Here is a 17,284-nt window from a genome sequence, read left to right as displayed (position 1 = left end):
CCAATCATTGGAGCATGCGGATTATCCACTCCGGAGGACTTTTGCTACTTGGTTTCTTCAACAGAAAAGGTTCGCAAATGCTGACTTCCTGTGGGATCGCTGTTCACGTGACCTCCCGTTCAACGTCCTCTACCGCATGATGAAGGCATTTCGGACCCTGCAATGCTATGTGATTCCGATTCGTCTTTGTGCCCCCTACACCTCCTGCAAGTTTGTCGTGCTGGTAGTGAATCATCCTGTATATATATACACACACATATGCATGCATGCATGATTGCATACATACATACATACATACATAAAAGTAAACTCACTCATTTTTCATAGAATTTTTGCATATTTTAAAATGTATTGTAAATCTGTAGTCTAGGATAGAACCCTTAACTTAAAAAAATTTCTTTGGAGTAAATTATGTTCACTTTTGTGGTACTTTTTAAAAATGTACGTGTACACATACACAGAGGGAACAATCCAATGCGAATTCAACCATTATTAATTAAAGCATTATATAAAGTTATATTTAAAAATACATAGGACAAGCTATTTTTTATACACCTTACATTATAAATACCACAAAAATAGGGCTTAAAACAGCCTTATACCATAACCATTGCCAATAACAGATTAAGATATTTTGCTCACATTTTATCTATCTGACTGTACAAATTTATTCAAGTAGGATGCCACTTAAAAATATATTCCCTATAAAACAAGTCACCACTGTGATATGAGTAATGTCTTTTTATGCCCTGGGCTTGGATGTTGGGGTAACTTCTTTAATGTCAAACAGTTTGCGCACAAAATACACCTGCAGAGTAGAGGCAAGAAAGATCACCAAACATTGAGCCAAAGACCAGTACTGTACATAATCATTATTGCTACTAACAACATACCAGTCACGTGACATCTGCCTCCTAGAGTGGTCTTGATACTTCAACATTTCACCAATTCTTCCATCTACATTCTTTAGTGTTCCCTGAATATAAAATGAAATAAACTGAATGGAAAAATTTCTAAAAGATAACACAATCATCTAAAAAGGACAAAACGGTACAATTGAGCTTAGAGAACATAATTTTACTTTACAGAGCTACACCTAGTCTTTATTACTGATTAAAGACAGTATTTAAATCATCTTTTTTTTTTTTTTTTTTTTTTTAAGGTAGCAATTCCACAGTATATACAAAGTTTTTATAAACTAAGTTACAAAATTCACGGCTTTCATTTTATTAAAGGTGGAAATGAACCTTATACTAAGTAACATACTCAATTCACAACTATTCTGTGTATTGTGGTCCTTTTAATAAAACTGCAGATGTCCCTTTGATTTTCCCTATTCTGCCAAGCATGCTCTTGTCCATTTGCCATGTAACCCAAATTTTCAGTTCTTCAATGCTATTTGGCATAGGAAACATGTAGATATTATCCATAAAGCAATATAATAAGAAGTCCAGGAGTTATCAGGTGATCTCAACAGCCTAGGACCAGCACAGCCAATCCTGTTTCCAGGGTATTAGTCATCAAGAAAATGACACATATCCAATAAAAAAATGTGAGGTGCACCAGCTTGCCAGAACAGTGTGTCAATATTGAGTTGAGGAATGTTTTACAACATATCCAAGTAAACAATGCCACTGACAGTGACTTTGCAAAGAAAAATACTCATGCCTCTTTTTCCTGCTTGTGTCTATAAACAACTTTGAAACTGCCATACTTAAGCTGCAACAGCTCACTCACTTTCAGTGAACCTCCCCCCGCTACATACAGCTTGATTTTCTGTTATCCCTTAAATTCACATGAAATATCATTTTCAGAGAAAACTATTTTCTCTAAAAAGTCATTGTCCAATTTCATAAGTTATAGAATTTTACAATTAGTGTTAGTAGTAGCAATATGATGCAAGTTTTATTATTATTAGCTATATGGTGCAAGGAAGCCTGAGGCTTATGCTGCACCAGCAGCCAAAAAAAAAAAAAAAAAAAAAAAAAAATCCTGAGTTACCCTGAGAGAAAAAGAAAAGTAGAATACTTAAGCTGCAACAGCTCACTCACTTTCAGTGAACCTCCCCCTGCTACATACAGCTTGATTTTCTGTTATCCCTTAAATTCACATGAAATATCATTTTCAGAGAAAACTATTTTCTCTAGAAAGTCATTGTTTAATTTCATAAGTTATAGAATTTTACAATTAGTGTTAGTAGTAGCAATATGATGCAAGTTTTATTATTATTAGCTATATGGTGCAAGGAAGCCTGAGGCTTATGCTGCACCAGCCAAAAAAAAAAAAAAAAAAAAAAAAAAAAATCCTGAGTTACCCTGAGAGAAAGAGAAAAGCAAAAGGAAATCACCAAGAAAGAGAAGAATGATGATATCCAGCTCAGAACCCTGGGTGTGCCAATCCCATACTCACCAGATGTGATCCCCTGGGGACTTTTATAACATCAAAAAAATAAAAAAAAAAAACTACCCACTTTATTTGCCTATCCTTTCTAATAATTTGTCACAGATGGAAGTTTGTTTGACAATCAATTACTCTCTGGCTGAGAGCAAATTATTGCACAGCTACCTTGCAACCATCCTTTTTCAATTTAAATTTATGTCCTATTATTGTGTGTGCTGCCCAAATAACAATGCATTCAGCATTTAATTTACTCAACCAATTCACAGTCTTAAATGCTTCAATCAGATTTCCTGGCATGTAGTAGTAGTAGAGGCATGTGATGCAAGAAAGCAAATATATAAGCTTATGCAACATCAGCCAAAAAAAAAAATTACAAAACAATCCCCTCTAAATATTTGTCCAGTTCCTCAAATTTATTTAACCTATCAACTTCCACAATGACAGATGGAAGTTTGTTCCAGCAATTAACCACCCACTGGCTAAAGGCAAATTTCCACACATCTATTCTACATCTATCCTTCCTCAATTTCAATTTATGCCCACTTAGGTTCGTAATCTGAACAAGTGGAAGAATCCCATCAGAATTCAGCATGCTCAACCCATTCAAGGCCTTATACACCTCAATCAGATCACCTCGCAGGTGCCTAGTCTCCAGCTGCTGCAATTTGCAGAACGTAAGAGAATCCCTTCATTCCCCTCACCAATCTTGTTGCTCTTCTCAGTACATGCTCCAGCAAATCTACATCCTTCCTAAAATGAGGCTTCCAGATCTGCACGCAGTACTCAAGGCATGGCCTGACCATTGCCTTATACAGAGGGACAATCACCTCCTTTTCCCTGCTAGCAAAATTCCTGTACATCATTGACAACACCCCATGACCTGCCCTGGAAACCTGTCTGCATTGCTCAGAAAACTTCATATCTGACTGCACAATTACTCCCAGGTCTTTTTCATTTTCTACCACCTTAAGTGTAGTACCACACATTTGGTATGTTTCTTTGGGGTTACTTCTACCCGTATGCAGTATTTTGCATTTTTCAATTTTAAACTTCAGTTGCCACTTCTCAGCCTATCTGCCCAAGTTTTCTAGATCCTGTTGCAGTAACACACTGCCATTACTGTCATTAACAACCCTGCCAACCTTTGTATCATCTGCAAACTTTGATACCAAGCCTGATATACCTTCATCAATATCATTGATAAATATACAAAACAACAGTGGACCCAACACCGAATCCTGTGGGATTCCACTAATAACATTAGTCCACGAAGAGCAGAACCCATTGATTACCACCCTCTGTCTTCTCCCACTCAACCATCCTTTTATCCATTGTAGCAACTTACCCTTAATACCATTCTGCTCCAATTTGTACAGTATTCTTCCTTGTGCAACAGTGTCAAAAGCTTACCTGAAATCCAAGTATATATCAAAATTTATTTTTGCATCCAGTTCCTTTGTAATCACATCATAATAACCAATCAAATTTGTCAGACAAGACTTTCCCTTAACAAACCCATCCTGTGTCTGAATTATTGCTGCAGTCTTGTCTAGATGATTCTGCAATGTATCTTTAACCTGTGACTCCATTATTTTACCCAGAACAGAAGTTAAACTAACTGGTCTGTAATTACTCGTATCACCCTTTGATCCCCCTTTGTGAATTGGGGACACATTTGCACATCTCCAGTCCGTGGGGACCTCCCCTGAGTCCACGGATGCTCTCATAATTACGGCTAAGGGTTTGCTTACTTCCTTTGCCACTGCCTCTAATATAACTGGATAGATCCCATCCACCCCAGGTGCCTTTCTCATGTTTAACTTCAACAATTTCTCCTCCACTTTGTTCTCAGTTATTACAAAATCATTAAGCACCCTGTTACAATTTGATAACCTTGTTGCATTTTCAAACCTTAATAACTCCTCATGTGTGAATGTAGATGCAAAATACCCATTCAGTTTGTTTGCTATCTGAGCAGGATCATCAATAGTCGGACCATCAATATCAAGTGGACCAATCAGATTCATCCCCTTCCTTTTTCCCAGATGCTTCAACTTACAGAACCTAAGTCTTTCTTGGTAAGCCCCCTTCTTTGCCCCTTGACTAATCATGTTGCTATTGTTGGCACAAGTTCCATACATCTACATCCTTCCTAAAATGAGGCTTCCAAAACCATAGACAATACTCAAGATGCAGCCTAACCATTGTTTTATACAAACAGGATAACCACCTCTTTGTCCCTGCTGGAAAAATTCCTGTACATGAATGGCAGAACCCCAGGTGCTGTTCTAGCAGTCTGTCTACAGAATGTCATATTCTACTATACAACTGCCATCAAGTCTTTTTCCTTATCAGTCCTTTTTCCTATTAGGGTAGGACAGAACCTTAAGTTCTGTCCTACCCTAATAGTATTGTTCTAGGATTACTGCTACCCAAATGTACCTTGCAGTACCTTGCATTTATCAATGTTAAACCTCAGTTGCCACTTTTTTTTTCAGTCTATCTGTCTAATTTTTTTATAGGTCCTGCTGCAATTGCATACCCTAATTCCTGTCATTAACCACATTGCCAACTTTCATATCACCAGAAAACTTACATATTAGGCTTGATATGCCTTCATCAATAAATAGTGGTAACAGTAATGGGCCGAACATTAAATTCTGAAGGACTCCACTAATAACATTAGTCCAAGAGGAGCAGTTCCCATTAATAACCACTCTGTCTTCTTCCACTCCACCATCTTTTTATCCATAGCAATAATTTTCCCTTAATGCCATTTTGTTACAGCAGTCTTTTATGTGCAAAAGTATCAAAAGCTTGTTTGAAATCTAAGTATATGATGTCAAAATATATATTTTTGGATCTCACTGCTTTGTTATTGCATCATTGTATCCAATGAGACTGCTCAGACAAGATCACCCCTTAACAAATCCACACTATAACTACCATATAACTGTGTTCCTCCAAAATGATCCTGCATTATTTCTTTACATTCCTAAGATTTCCTGAACAAGCCTAAAAGTTAAGAAATGAGGTGGCCCACAACTTGCACAATGTGTTAATTTTCTTGGACTATAAGCAAATGATTCCTTCCCAAACTTGCTTATTTCATCAGTCATGTACAACTGTCCATCATCTTTTCCTTGTTGACCATAACAAGCAGCCTTTCTTGTCAAGAAAAGTATGCCATAAATACAATATTACCCATGAGAGTTGGTACAGAAATTTGCACTGAAAAACTACTACTGCTTGTTTTTCATACAAGTGAAGTGTGCAATGATCTTTCTCTGGTCCAGTGAAATCTGCATTTTGATTACTAGACAAAGAAGTTGCCAAGAAGTAAATGCAAAAAACAAGTAGTCATTTCAAAAAAACGCATATATTGCACACATTGTCACAGGTTTTATAATCATTCATAATAAAATTCAAAACAATATATATACATATTTCAGGTTGTACCTGGTCACTTCATTTACCTATTCCTTCTAATAATTTGTCCAATTCTTCTTTAAATGTATAACTTAAACTTTATTCCAAATATATTTTCAACTCAACATATTTTCTAACATCCTTTTGAAATACACAGGAAATTGAATATTTTAAAATAAATTACTATTTATTTAGTTTGTGTGAAGTTAAATGAAGTAATAGCACATTTTAACACATATTTTACCTTTGCAATGATTATTATTTTTTTATTTTTTGTTAAATCTGCCAATTAAACTCTAGAAAAATTTATTTAGTAAAATGTTTCAAGTTTTTCATAGCAAAAAATTAAGAATGAATTAATATTCCAACTGCAAATCTAATTATAGGTCTGCATATGAATACTCAAGAATTTGAAAGAGATCAGCTGGTAAGTTAAACTAATATAAGGGGGAGACCGTTTTTTAATGATCAATTTCTATTTCTCACACTGTTGGTAAACATTAAATACTTCACTGAACTTTTTCTTAATGTTTCAAGCCATAATACAGAATCTTAGGACTACATCCTGGTATTTTTCTAGATTTTTATTCACTATTTAAAAAAAAAAAAAGCTATGAAAAATACTGCATTTCTATAGCATAACTTATTGTACATAGTACTATACAAATGAAAGATTTTTGAGGAGAGAAAATTTAACGCACAATATATGGAAAACTACAATAAATATTGCACAGCACATGAAATACGCACTGAATAACCAAATCATTTGGCATTTGTTTCCTGTTGCATTGTATATTTATTCAGTATATAGAGGGTGGTTCAATAAAGAACTGCCCTCACCTACTTCCACATATCACAGAGTCATGATATTTTGTATGTAACATCATAAATATCTCTGTATTAAAGGTATAAAATTTCAGCCCTGTGTCTTAATTGGTTTTTCTCTTACAGAGCTGAACGTGTGACAAAGTAGCATCATAGACAAAGTTGAAGCCAGAGCTTTAATTCGGTATTTGTTCTTGAAGGGGAAATATCCTAAAAAAATCCACGAGGAGATGACTGCTGTATACAAGGATGAAGCCCCCATCCTATGGCATTGTGAAGCACTGGCATAGACATTTTAGGTGTGGTCGAACATCGGTAGGCTCTGAGCCCATTCCAGGTCATCCCCATTCAGCCATTGATGACAGCACTATCAGGAAAGTGGAGTCATTAAGCATGGAAGATCACCGTATATCTGTGCGTGAATTGTCCCAGGAGGTGAAGATTAGTGTGGGCTCTGTTGAAACAGTCCTTCATGACCTGGTTAGGCAGGTAAAGGCAGATTATGAGAAATCTGTGGCAAAGGATGCTAAGTAAAACAGAAAGGATTTCTTTATTTATATAAACTCTAAAAGGAAGGGAAAGAATCTGATTGGTCCACTCGATATCGATGGTTGGACTATTGATGATCCTGCTCAGATAGCAAACAAACTGAATGAGTATTTTGCATCTACATTCACACATGAGGAGTTATTAAGGTTTAAAATGCAACAAGGTTATCAAATTGTAACAGGGTGCTTAATGATTTTGTAATAACTGAGAACAAAGTGGAGGAGAAATTGTTGAAGTTAAACATAAAGGCACCTGGGGTGGATGCGGTCTATCCAGTTATATTAAAGGAGGCGGCAAAGCAACTAAGCAAACCCTTAGCCATAATTATGAGAGCATCCTTGGACTCAGGGGAGGTCCCCATGGACTGGAGATGTGCAAATGTGTCCCCAATTCACAAAGGGGGATCGAAGGGTCATATGAGTAATTACAGACTAGTTAGTTTAATTTCTGTTCTGGGTAAAATAATGGAGTCGCTGGTTAAAAATGCATTGCAGGATCATCTAGACAAGACCGCAGCAAAAATTCAGACACAGAATGGGTTTGTTAAGGGAAAGTCTTGTCTGACAAATTTGATTGGTTATTATGATGTGGTTACAAAGGAACTGGATGCAAAAAATAATTTTGATATATACTTGGATTTCAGGTAAGCTTTTGACACTGTTGCACATGGAAAACTACTGTACAAATTGGAGCAGAATGGTATTAAGGGTAAGTTGCTACAATGGATAAAAGGATGGTTGAGTGGGAGAAGACAGAGGGTGGTAATCAATGGGTTCTGCTCTTCGTGGACTAATGTTATTAGTGGAGTCCCACAGGGTTCGGTGTTAGGTCCACTGTTGTTTTGTATATTTATCAATGATATTGATGAAGGTATATCAGGCTTAGTATCGAAGTTTGCAGATGATACAAAGGTTGGCAGGGTTGTTAATGACAGTAATGGCAGTGTGTTACAGCAACAGGATCTAGAAAATTTGGGCAGATGGGCTGAGAAGTGGCAACTGAAGTTTAAAATTGAAAAATGCTAAGTACTGCATATGGGTAGAAGTAACCCCAGAGAAACTTACCAACTGTGTGGTACTACACTTAAGGTGGTAGAAAATGAAAAAGACCTGGGAGTAATTGTGCAGTCAGATATGAAGTTTTCTGAGCAATGCAGACAGGCTGCCAGGGAAGGTCATGGGGTTTTGTCAATGGTCAGGCCATGCCCTGAGTACTGCATACAGGTCTGGTGGCCTCATTTTAGGAAGGATGTAGATTTGCTTGAGGGTGTACAGAGAAGGGCAATAAGATTGGTGAGGGGAATGAAGGGATCCTCTTACCAAGAGAGGCTTAAGTTCTGCAAATTGCAGCAGCTGGAGACTAGGCACCTACAAGGTGATCTGATTGAGGTGTATAAGGCCTTGAATGGGTTGAGCATGCTGAATTCTGATGGGATCCTTTCACTTGTTCAGATTACGAACCTAAGGGGGCATAAATTTAAATTAAGAAAGGACAGATGTAGAATAGATGTGCAGAAATTTGCCTTTAGCCAGCAGGTGGTTAATTGCTGGAACAAACTTCCATCTGTCGTGGAAGTTGATAGGTTAAATAAATTTAAGGAGGAACTGGACAAACATTTAGATGAGATTGTTTTGTAATTTTTTTTGGCTGATGCTGCATAAGCTCATACACTTGCTTTCTTGCATCACATGCCGCTACTACTACTACTACTACCAACTCCATTTACAGAAATTGAGTGCAAGATGGTTTCCCCGATTATTGACTGGTTTCCAGGAGACTGATCGACAACAGAAATCACAAGAGTTGTTAGCCCTGTGCCAAAAAATGAAGACTTTTTCTCTCATCTAATCACTCAGGATGAACGTTGGATACACCATTTTGACCCTGAAAGTAAAAAGCAGTCCACGGAATGGTGACATCATGGTTCCCCTCCCCCCAAGAAGGCAAAGGTCCAAGCGTCAGCAGGAAAGGTCTTGCTGACAGTGTTTTGGGATGAGAAAGGCGTAATAATGACTGGTTACCTGCCGAAAGGTAGAACAATTACAGGTGCCTATTATGCCAGCTTACTCACAAAATTACAGGAGAAAATCAAAACATGTAGGCATGGCATGTTGTCCAAAGTTGTGAGAATGCTTCAAGACAATGCTCCAGTTCACACTTCTGAAATTGCAACAACACAAGCGGCCAATTGTGGATATGAAATACTGCCCCATCCAGCCTACTCACCCGATCTTGCACCATCGGACTTCTTGTTTCCTTCCCTCAAATCATTTCTTTGGGGAATCCACTTCCCTGATGATGAGACACTCATTTCTACAACACAGTCATGGTTCAAAACCACTTCTAGAAAAACGGTATCCGTAGCCTCATCCATTGATGGGAAAAATGTGTAAATCTGCACAGTGGCTATGTAGAGAAGGACTAAAACCTGTGCCAAGAATCAACAGACTAGCACCTCTGCAGCTAGGTCAGGGCGATTCTTTATTGAACCACCCTCGTATTTACTGGCCATTCATATCCAGCAGGCCAATGTGATTCTTCCCTTTTCTTCCAGTGTTAATAAGCACAGACATCTTTGCTACTTTTCTTTGCATTCTAAGCCTTTTCATAATCTGGCTTAGCTTGAGTAACTTCCCCTTGGTGACTCAATTGCACATTGGTTTGTACTTATTATAGGACTTTAACCCCCTGCTAATTTATAATCATCCCATGCATTTTTCTTCTCTGCAACTACTCTTATCAGTTCATCTAATGTCCATATAGGTCTAAACCTTGAACAATAGCCCTTAGTTTGTATAAAAAGCTTAGTAGCTTCTATGATTGCTTCTCATTTAGAATTTTCAATTGATAACATCATCAGTTTGTTCCACTAAAAAGAAATTTAAAAACTGTCTGAGAACATTGTAGTCACCTTTATGAAAGCAAAAATCCCTTCCCATTACCCTTTATATATCTTTAAGTACATCACATATCAATACACTGTGATCACTGCCACTTAGTGGTTCCTTTACCTGGAGATTCCTAATGCATAGAGTCACTACTGATAATCAATTCAAGAGTATTTATTTCTCTTTTTGCTTCTCTAAGATGATCTGCCACTCTAGCTGCTGTACAGTCATCCCGATAATGGTCTGTGTATGAGATTTGAAAAGCCACAACCTCTAGGCTACTTATAATTTCTTTTAGGCAACATATGGGCAAATACAAATAGATGAAAGTTACAAAAACCTTAAGTAATCCATCACTTATTATCAACAAATTTCTTGTTGTCATTGGAGTGTGTTTAAAACTTATGGCTCAGGGATGAAATCTCCACCCTGCACAATCAGCTCTAGCTTTGGCAAATGGCCAATCCAAGAACTAAATTTACCAGTTCTTGGGTAGTTAGCTAGATTCATCCATTTTTCTAAACATCTTTATATCTGACACCAGGTTTTGTCAGTCTATAATGAATGCCAGAAAATTAGTGGTGATGCATAATGAATTTCCAAATTTGTAAAGCTCAACCTCTACACTAGTGTAACCCCTAATATATTTTTAAAATCAGGCACACCTTTGCATAAATTGCACCTGAAAGAAGCAAGAAATGGTCCAAAAATTCACTTTTTGATGATATCCTTTATTTTAGTGCTATATTGAAAAAAAAAAAATTTTTTTTTCCAATGTATATTTTTAATGCACTTGTGCATAAGGCACAACCTGTGCACCATCCAAAATTGCTGGTATCGTACCAAGAAATAAGCTGGACTTTTGGTCTTTGAATATCATTATTTATTTTAACCTCTGCGTGGTCACTCCCAACACTGTTATGCAACTAGACATGTGGGATTTAACAGACCCCAATTTCAGAAACTCATTAGCTCGCCATTTATAAACATTTTACTGATTTCCATCACCACTTGTCAATAATTAATGCATTCCATTTAGATTTCACACCAATTCAGTTTTTGTAAATTTATAATAAACATTTTTCTTTAAAATTTTGATAACTGATCATATACACATACTAAATCAGGGATCAGCAACCTTAGTACTTGTGGGTGCCATTTTTGTTTATTGCAACTAATAAATAATTTGGAAACCTAATATAGTCCAACTAATTATTACAACTATAAAAATCTTCATGCATGCCACTTGACTGGTGTATGAATACAAAAATAGGCAACTCAAATAAGTATCATACCATCAGCATTCTGCAGAAAATATTCCTGTATGTCATTAGGTGACAAATGTGCCTAGAGTTGCCAATACCTGTCCTGTGTGATGCTTATAACAGTACTGTTTGCAACACTATTTTTTCACACATTTTAAGGTGGACACAGAAAGGTATTTGACATCCGGTTTTTTCAGTCTATAATGTAGCTACAAACAGATCACTTCTTGATATTGTTAGTAGAGTTAAGTACATATCAAAGACAGATTTTATAATAATATGGTTTTCTTAAAATGATTTTTGAGTTTCTGCATTTTTTTTTTTTCAAGAAGATACTCTGAAAATTACTTTTTCAAAAACAACTTCTGCTATGAGTAACATGAACTTTACTTCTGTGCATAATGTAAGTTAATCACATGATATAAATAGTCAAAATAGTCACAGTTTATATCATGTGAGCTAATAAATAATATTCATTGAAACTGTCACCAGATCAAATACACATCCAAGAAAGTTTCTATAATGATATGCTTTTTCAAAAAACAATTCATTAATGGGCAGCATGCACCTATTATCTCCTCTGTGCACAACATAAAGCTGTTGAACTTTTTATATTTGACACCAGTTTTTGGTGGCTTATACAGGGTGCTAATGTATAATATTCCTTGAGGCTTTATTATTAGATCAAATACACATCCAAGAAGGTAATATGGCAATACACTTAAAAAAACTTATGAGAAGTAGGCTGGGGTTTTTTTTTTAGCATTGTGGTAGATGAAAAAGAAGTTTCATCCTTCTGTTTCTGCATCAACTGTGATGCATGCTGATGTTTTTCACTTTTGTCACTTTTGGTTAAATGAAATATAAATACAGCAGACTCTCAATTTACCAGGATCGGATTAACCGGGACAGTTCAAGACTCAAAATTTAAAGAAAAATCAACCAGAAACCAAAAACTCAAATAATAACTAGAATAGGTATAAACAGATGTTTTGCAAGTCATAAATAAGCGACAAGAAGTGGCGTTATATGTCGTCATTGGGAGATAATGTACCTATTATCTTGCAACCCCTGCTGTCTTCACACCCGCCACTCAAAAAAAAAAAAGAGAGAGAAGAAATGTTTAGTTTGTTTTAGTGCGTCGCATCGATTCTAGTGTTCCACTGCACCGCAAAAAGACAAATTTTGTTTCGTTATTTATGTCAGGGATGTCGAAGTTTTTTTTATAGTAAATATTTTTTTTGTCTAGAAATCGTGAAAATGATGGGTAAATGCAAGAGTTGCGCTTTCAGTTAAACAAAAACTTGAAATTATTCAAAAGTTTTAAAACAGTGCATCCTTTAAATCTTTAATGAACCATTATAATGTTGGTGACCAAACCATATGCAACATTGTAAAAAATAAAGGGAAGCTATTAGATTTAAAATGGACATCGAAAAAAAAAAAGGGGAAGCATCGTACTGGACACGCGAGTAGAGTGTGGTAAGTTTTTTCATTTTTTATCTATCGCCATACTTTTTACATAGGTTGCTGAACATTTTTCGATAAAATAAGTCCCCGACTTATGCAATTTCGGACTTACATATATTTTTTTTCACACAATTTTTTTTTTTTTTTTTTTTAGGATTGTAAAATTTAAAACAAACAAAAAAATAATAATAAGCAATCAATAATGACAATTATGAGATGCACAAATTGCACAAGTGAGATACGGAGTAACAAGCAAAAAAATAGGAAAAAAGAGAAGATTCTTAAATTTTATTTGTTTTTTTTATGACTGAAGATTTCAGTGAAGGGGACACATTTCACTATAATAACGTAAAAACCCATACAATTCCAGCTATCGGTATTATCGCAAATGCAATAAGATCGAGTTTACTACCCATTTATAATTAGATGCAAGAACAGAAAAGCCCAGTAACCCGGAAGGTGCAAATTTTTTAAATGCAGTGACCTCCAGAAATGTGCTTTAGTAAAATCTGAGTTCGCGTGAGGTGATAATAGTGTTTCCCCCCACCTTAACCCTGTGAAGTTCTTTTCAGAAAATTTCGTTTTGACCGTTATCATGGTGTCGACTAAGAGAATAAGTGACAGTGCTACTAGTAAATCTACCAACAAAAGAAAAGCCATCGATTTGGATCAGAAAATTAAACTAATAAGGATGTATGAAAATGGACAAACATTAACAAGTATCGCACCAAATTCAGATTAGTCAATAATAATATAGTAGCAATATGTTGTTAGTCATTCCCAAGTTACGCAAAACTCTACTTACATAAGAAGTCCTGGAATGTATCTCTCACGTATGTCAGAAACTTCTGTATTTTTGGATTAACCAGGAAATCAATTATCCGGAATTTTTTTTGCCATCTATATCGGGAAAATCGAGTCTACTGTATATTGTTGCATGCGAATTTAAAAAAAAAATTAACCATGGTAAGCGCAAAACAAATAAGTGACAAGCAAACTATGTTTAAAACTTGGGAATGTCTTGCATTATAGTGCAGGCAATTGAATATTTCTCATTGAACTTATTCTGGTCAGTGAAATTCTCTACTCTGTGATGTATTATAATCATGATGGTAGTTTTTCTTCATTTTAATGTCATAAACTGAGTATGGTTGTGCATCCCAATTTTCACAGATTGTCCTTATAATAGCACGTGAGAGTATTTCTGAATGAAATACTATTTTATTTATAGCTAGCATTCAAAAATAAATTACCATATTGACAGTTACAGTAGATTTTTGGAGAACTTAAAAAAAATTGTGTTTCAGTAACTGCAGTCATTTTCAGACTTCTAATCCCTTAATAATTTTTTAATAAAATGAGCAACATAAAAACAGACAGGCTTCTCTGAAATTTTCATTCACCAATAGTAGAGTAGATGCTTCACTAATTCAAGAAACCATATTTTAACTTGTAAACCTTGAAAAAAAAAAAGCACAGTAACATAAACAAGAATATATGCATAAAGTATGACAAAATGGCAATGTTTTCCCCATTATTTTATTTCTTTTTTTATGGCCATACTTCTTCAATTTCAACACAATGAGTGATGCAGTTCAAAAGAAAAGGGAATACAGGAACTCCCTGACTTACGTAATACTCAACTTACGGAAATTCGACTTTACGCAAGTTTTTGCCGACCAGTGCAAACTTAAAAAAATCATGGAAACGTATTTTGCATTCCGTAGGAATAAATTGAGGTATTGTGAAAATATTGTAATGAGAACCAAATAACACAGTTTTTTGTTTTTTTTTTTTTTTGGTAATTCGTTCCAAGTCCTTAGAAGTTGAAAATTTCGCTACATTACTTAGCTGTTTATCTCTCTAAAAGGTCATATTTATAATGGAAATTGCACTACCCTTTCATCATTATCATATGTTCCGTTATAAGAATCAATTTTGAATGCCTTTGTGATATTTTTCTAAAACGCATTTCTAGAGGTCACTACCATAAAACAATTTGCACTTTCTGGTTTATTGGGCTTTTCTGTTAATGCATCTAATTATAAACAGGTAGTAAACACAATCTTATTGCATTTGCAATATTACTGATAACTGCAATTGTGTGGGTTTTTACGCTATTATGGTGAAATATGTTCCCCTTCACTGAAATCTTCAATCATATAAAAAACAAATTTTCAGAGACTTCTCTTCATTCCTATTTACATATTACAATGATGAAGGGAAAGCAACCAACGAAAAGTGCAAGTGGTGTAGTGCGAGGAAACGAAACAAAATTGATTTAGAAATGAAGATGAAAATGATTAAGAGTACAAAGCAGGACAAAATTTGTCATCTACTGCATGGAATTAGGTCTCGCTGCTTCAACAGTGAATACTATTTTAAGGGACAGTGTGCATATAAAAGAACATATTAAAGGATCAACGCATTTAAGATCAACAGTGATCACATAACAGCATTCAGATGCTATATCGAAGATGGAAAAGCTATTAATAATATGGATGGAAAATCAGATTCAGAAGCAAGTGCTCCTGAGTGTAATGACCATTCAAGCAACAAGTATTTATAAAGATATTAAGGATATGTATGGCGAAACCCAACCCAAGTTCATGGCAAGCAACGGGTGGTTTGGTAGGTTAAAGCATCATGCTGGTTTCCAATTCTGCAGCTGCAGAGAAATTTTGTGATGTGTTGAAAAAAATTATTGATGAAGGCGGCTATTCAGCACAGCAAATTTTTAATGTTGACGAGTCTGCTCTGTATTGGAAAAAAATTCCGGATCGAACATACATTGTCAAAGATGAAAATACAATGCCAGGTTTCAAGGCGTCAAAGATAGGGCCACGCTCTTGTTTGGGGCTAATGCAGTGGGAGATTACAGATTAATACCACTGCTTGTGTACCATTCTGGAAATCCTCGTGTATTTAAGGGCAACAATAAAGCCACCCCACCCATGCATTTCCAATCAAAGCGCCGCCTCTGTAGCCAGGTGGGCAGGAGCAAGTGCGTAGCACACGCTTCTTGATTAGATCGGGGTTCGAGCCCGTGACCACCAAATACAGAGGATGCGGAAAGGTCAGGGAATGATCACCACATATCCCCAGAGCAATATGGCCTTAGTTGCTAATGCTCCTAAAAACCAAATAAACAAACAAAGAAACCAATCGAACCAGAGAGCATGGATAAAAATATCTCTCTTTGAGGATTGGTTTAAATGCTGCTTCATTCCAATATTTCTTTACAATATATTTCATTGAAAAATATTGTAAAGAAAACAACATTCCTTTCAATATTTTTCTTCTATAGATAATGCTCCTGGACATCCTACACATCTAGATGATTTCAGTTTGAACGTGAGAGTCATATTTCTACCGCCAAACACGACTTCACTCATCCAACCTATGGATCATGGTGTTATTTCAAATATAAAAGCATATTATTTACGCACAACACTTGTTCAGGCATTGTCTGCAGTAGATGAGAAAAATTTTATGTTAAGAGACTTTTAGAAATCTTACAATATTCACCATGCCATCTTAATCATTAATAAGGCCTGGGTGGAAATTATTAAAAGTTATTTAAATGGCACATAAAAGGCTTCGAAGGATTTGAAAAAGACGAATCATATGAACAGGTTACAGATAAGACTGTAAAAGTTGAAGAGCTACTTCAGTTGGAGGTTGATGCCAAAGATGTGGAGGAGTTAATAGAAGAAGAAGAGAAGGCATTATCTAACGAAGAACTTATTGACTTGCAGGCGGCGATAGTGAAAGAAGAAAATGCTGACGAAGCTCAAGATGAACCAAATGAGGAGCAGAGACACTTCATAACAAGAGAGATGGCAATGGCATTTCGTGAAATTACAGAATCATCATGAAGAATCACTAGCTCCTCTAAATTAATGCTAAAGGGCAGTAAATATAAACTGTGCATTCCTGTCACATTGAAAACTGAGTTATTTTTGGCAATAAGAGTGGAATATTTAAACTGTATGCATTTATTTTCATTTCTGATTTTTAAAATCAGTTGTATAATCTCTTTACATTATTTTTCCGCTCATTCTTTACAGCTCTCGGCTTTTTTTTTTTTTTTTTAATTTTTGGAAATGGCAATTGAATATAGCTTGAAAAGTTTTACTTTCAACAGTATTTAAATTTCACAGAAAACACAAAAGCCAGACATTCGATCACTACTGAAGGAATACTATTATCAAATTATCTCTATCACTTAAATGTTAAAAGACTAGAATTACTTCAAGGTTATATCACTTACCGTGAAGTTTGTAACTGTCACATCCAATTCTTCCAGTTCTTTTACAAAGCTTTCCCACTGGTCTCTTTTGAATGAATTCACATACAGACTTACTAGCTTTGATGAAAAGCGTGAAACTGAGTTATCAATACATAACTGATAATATCCTAGAGAAGAAAAATGCGTGATTTACTTATGTATGGAAG

At 35.6% G+C, this 17,284-nt stretch overlaps 1 protein-coding gene across 2 annotated transcripts in view; it reads right to left on the bottom strand.

Moving 5' to 3' along the window:
* Positions 1 to 367: 367 nt before the first annotated feature.
* Positions 368 to 17,284, bottom strand: part of loj (p24 family member logjam) — a 31,818-nt gene continuing 14,901 nt past the window's right edge. The window contains exons 3-4 of one of the 2 annotated variants that reach the window (XM_090371531.1): positions 17,100 to 17,245; positions 368 to 976 (exon numbers count right to left, since the gene is read on the bottom strand). In XM_090371531.1, the coding sequence (XP_090227657.1) occupies positions 743 to 976; positions 17,100 to 17,245 (380 nt within the window). In that variant the 3' untranslated portion in view covers positions 368 to 742. The remainder of the gene's footprint in view (positions 977 to 17,099; positions 17,246 to 17,284) is intronic. The other variant, XM_090371530.1, reaches the window with a different exon arrangement.

Source organism: Mastigoproctus giganteus, chromosome 4, assembly GCF_048544385.1.
Source record: "Mastigoproctus giganteus isolate SK-2022 chromosome 4, ASM4854438v1, whole genome shotgun sequence".
NCBI classification, from domain to species: Eukaryota; Metazoa; Arthropoda; class Arachnida; order Uropygi; family Thelyphonidae; genus Mastigoproctus; species Mastigoproctus giganteus.
The sequence above is the reverse complement of the archived record's forward strand: the minus strand, read 5'-3'. Positions and strand labels throughout refer to the sequence as shown.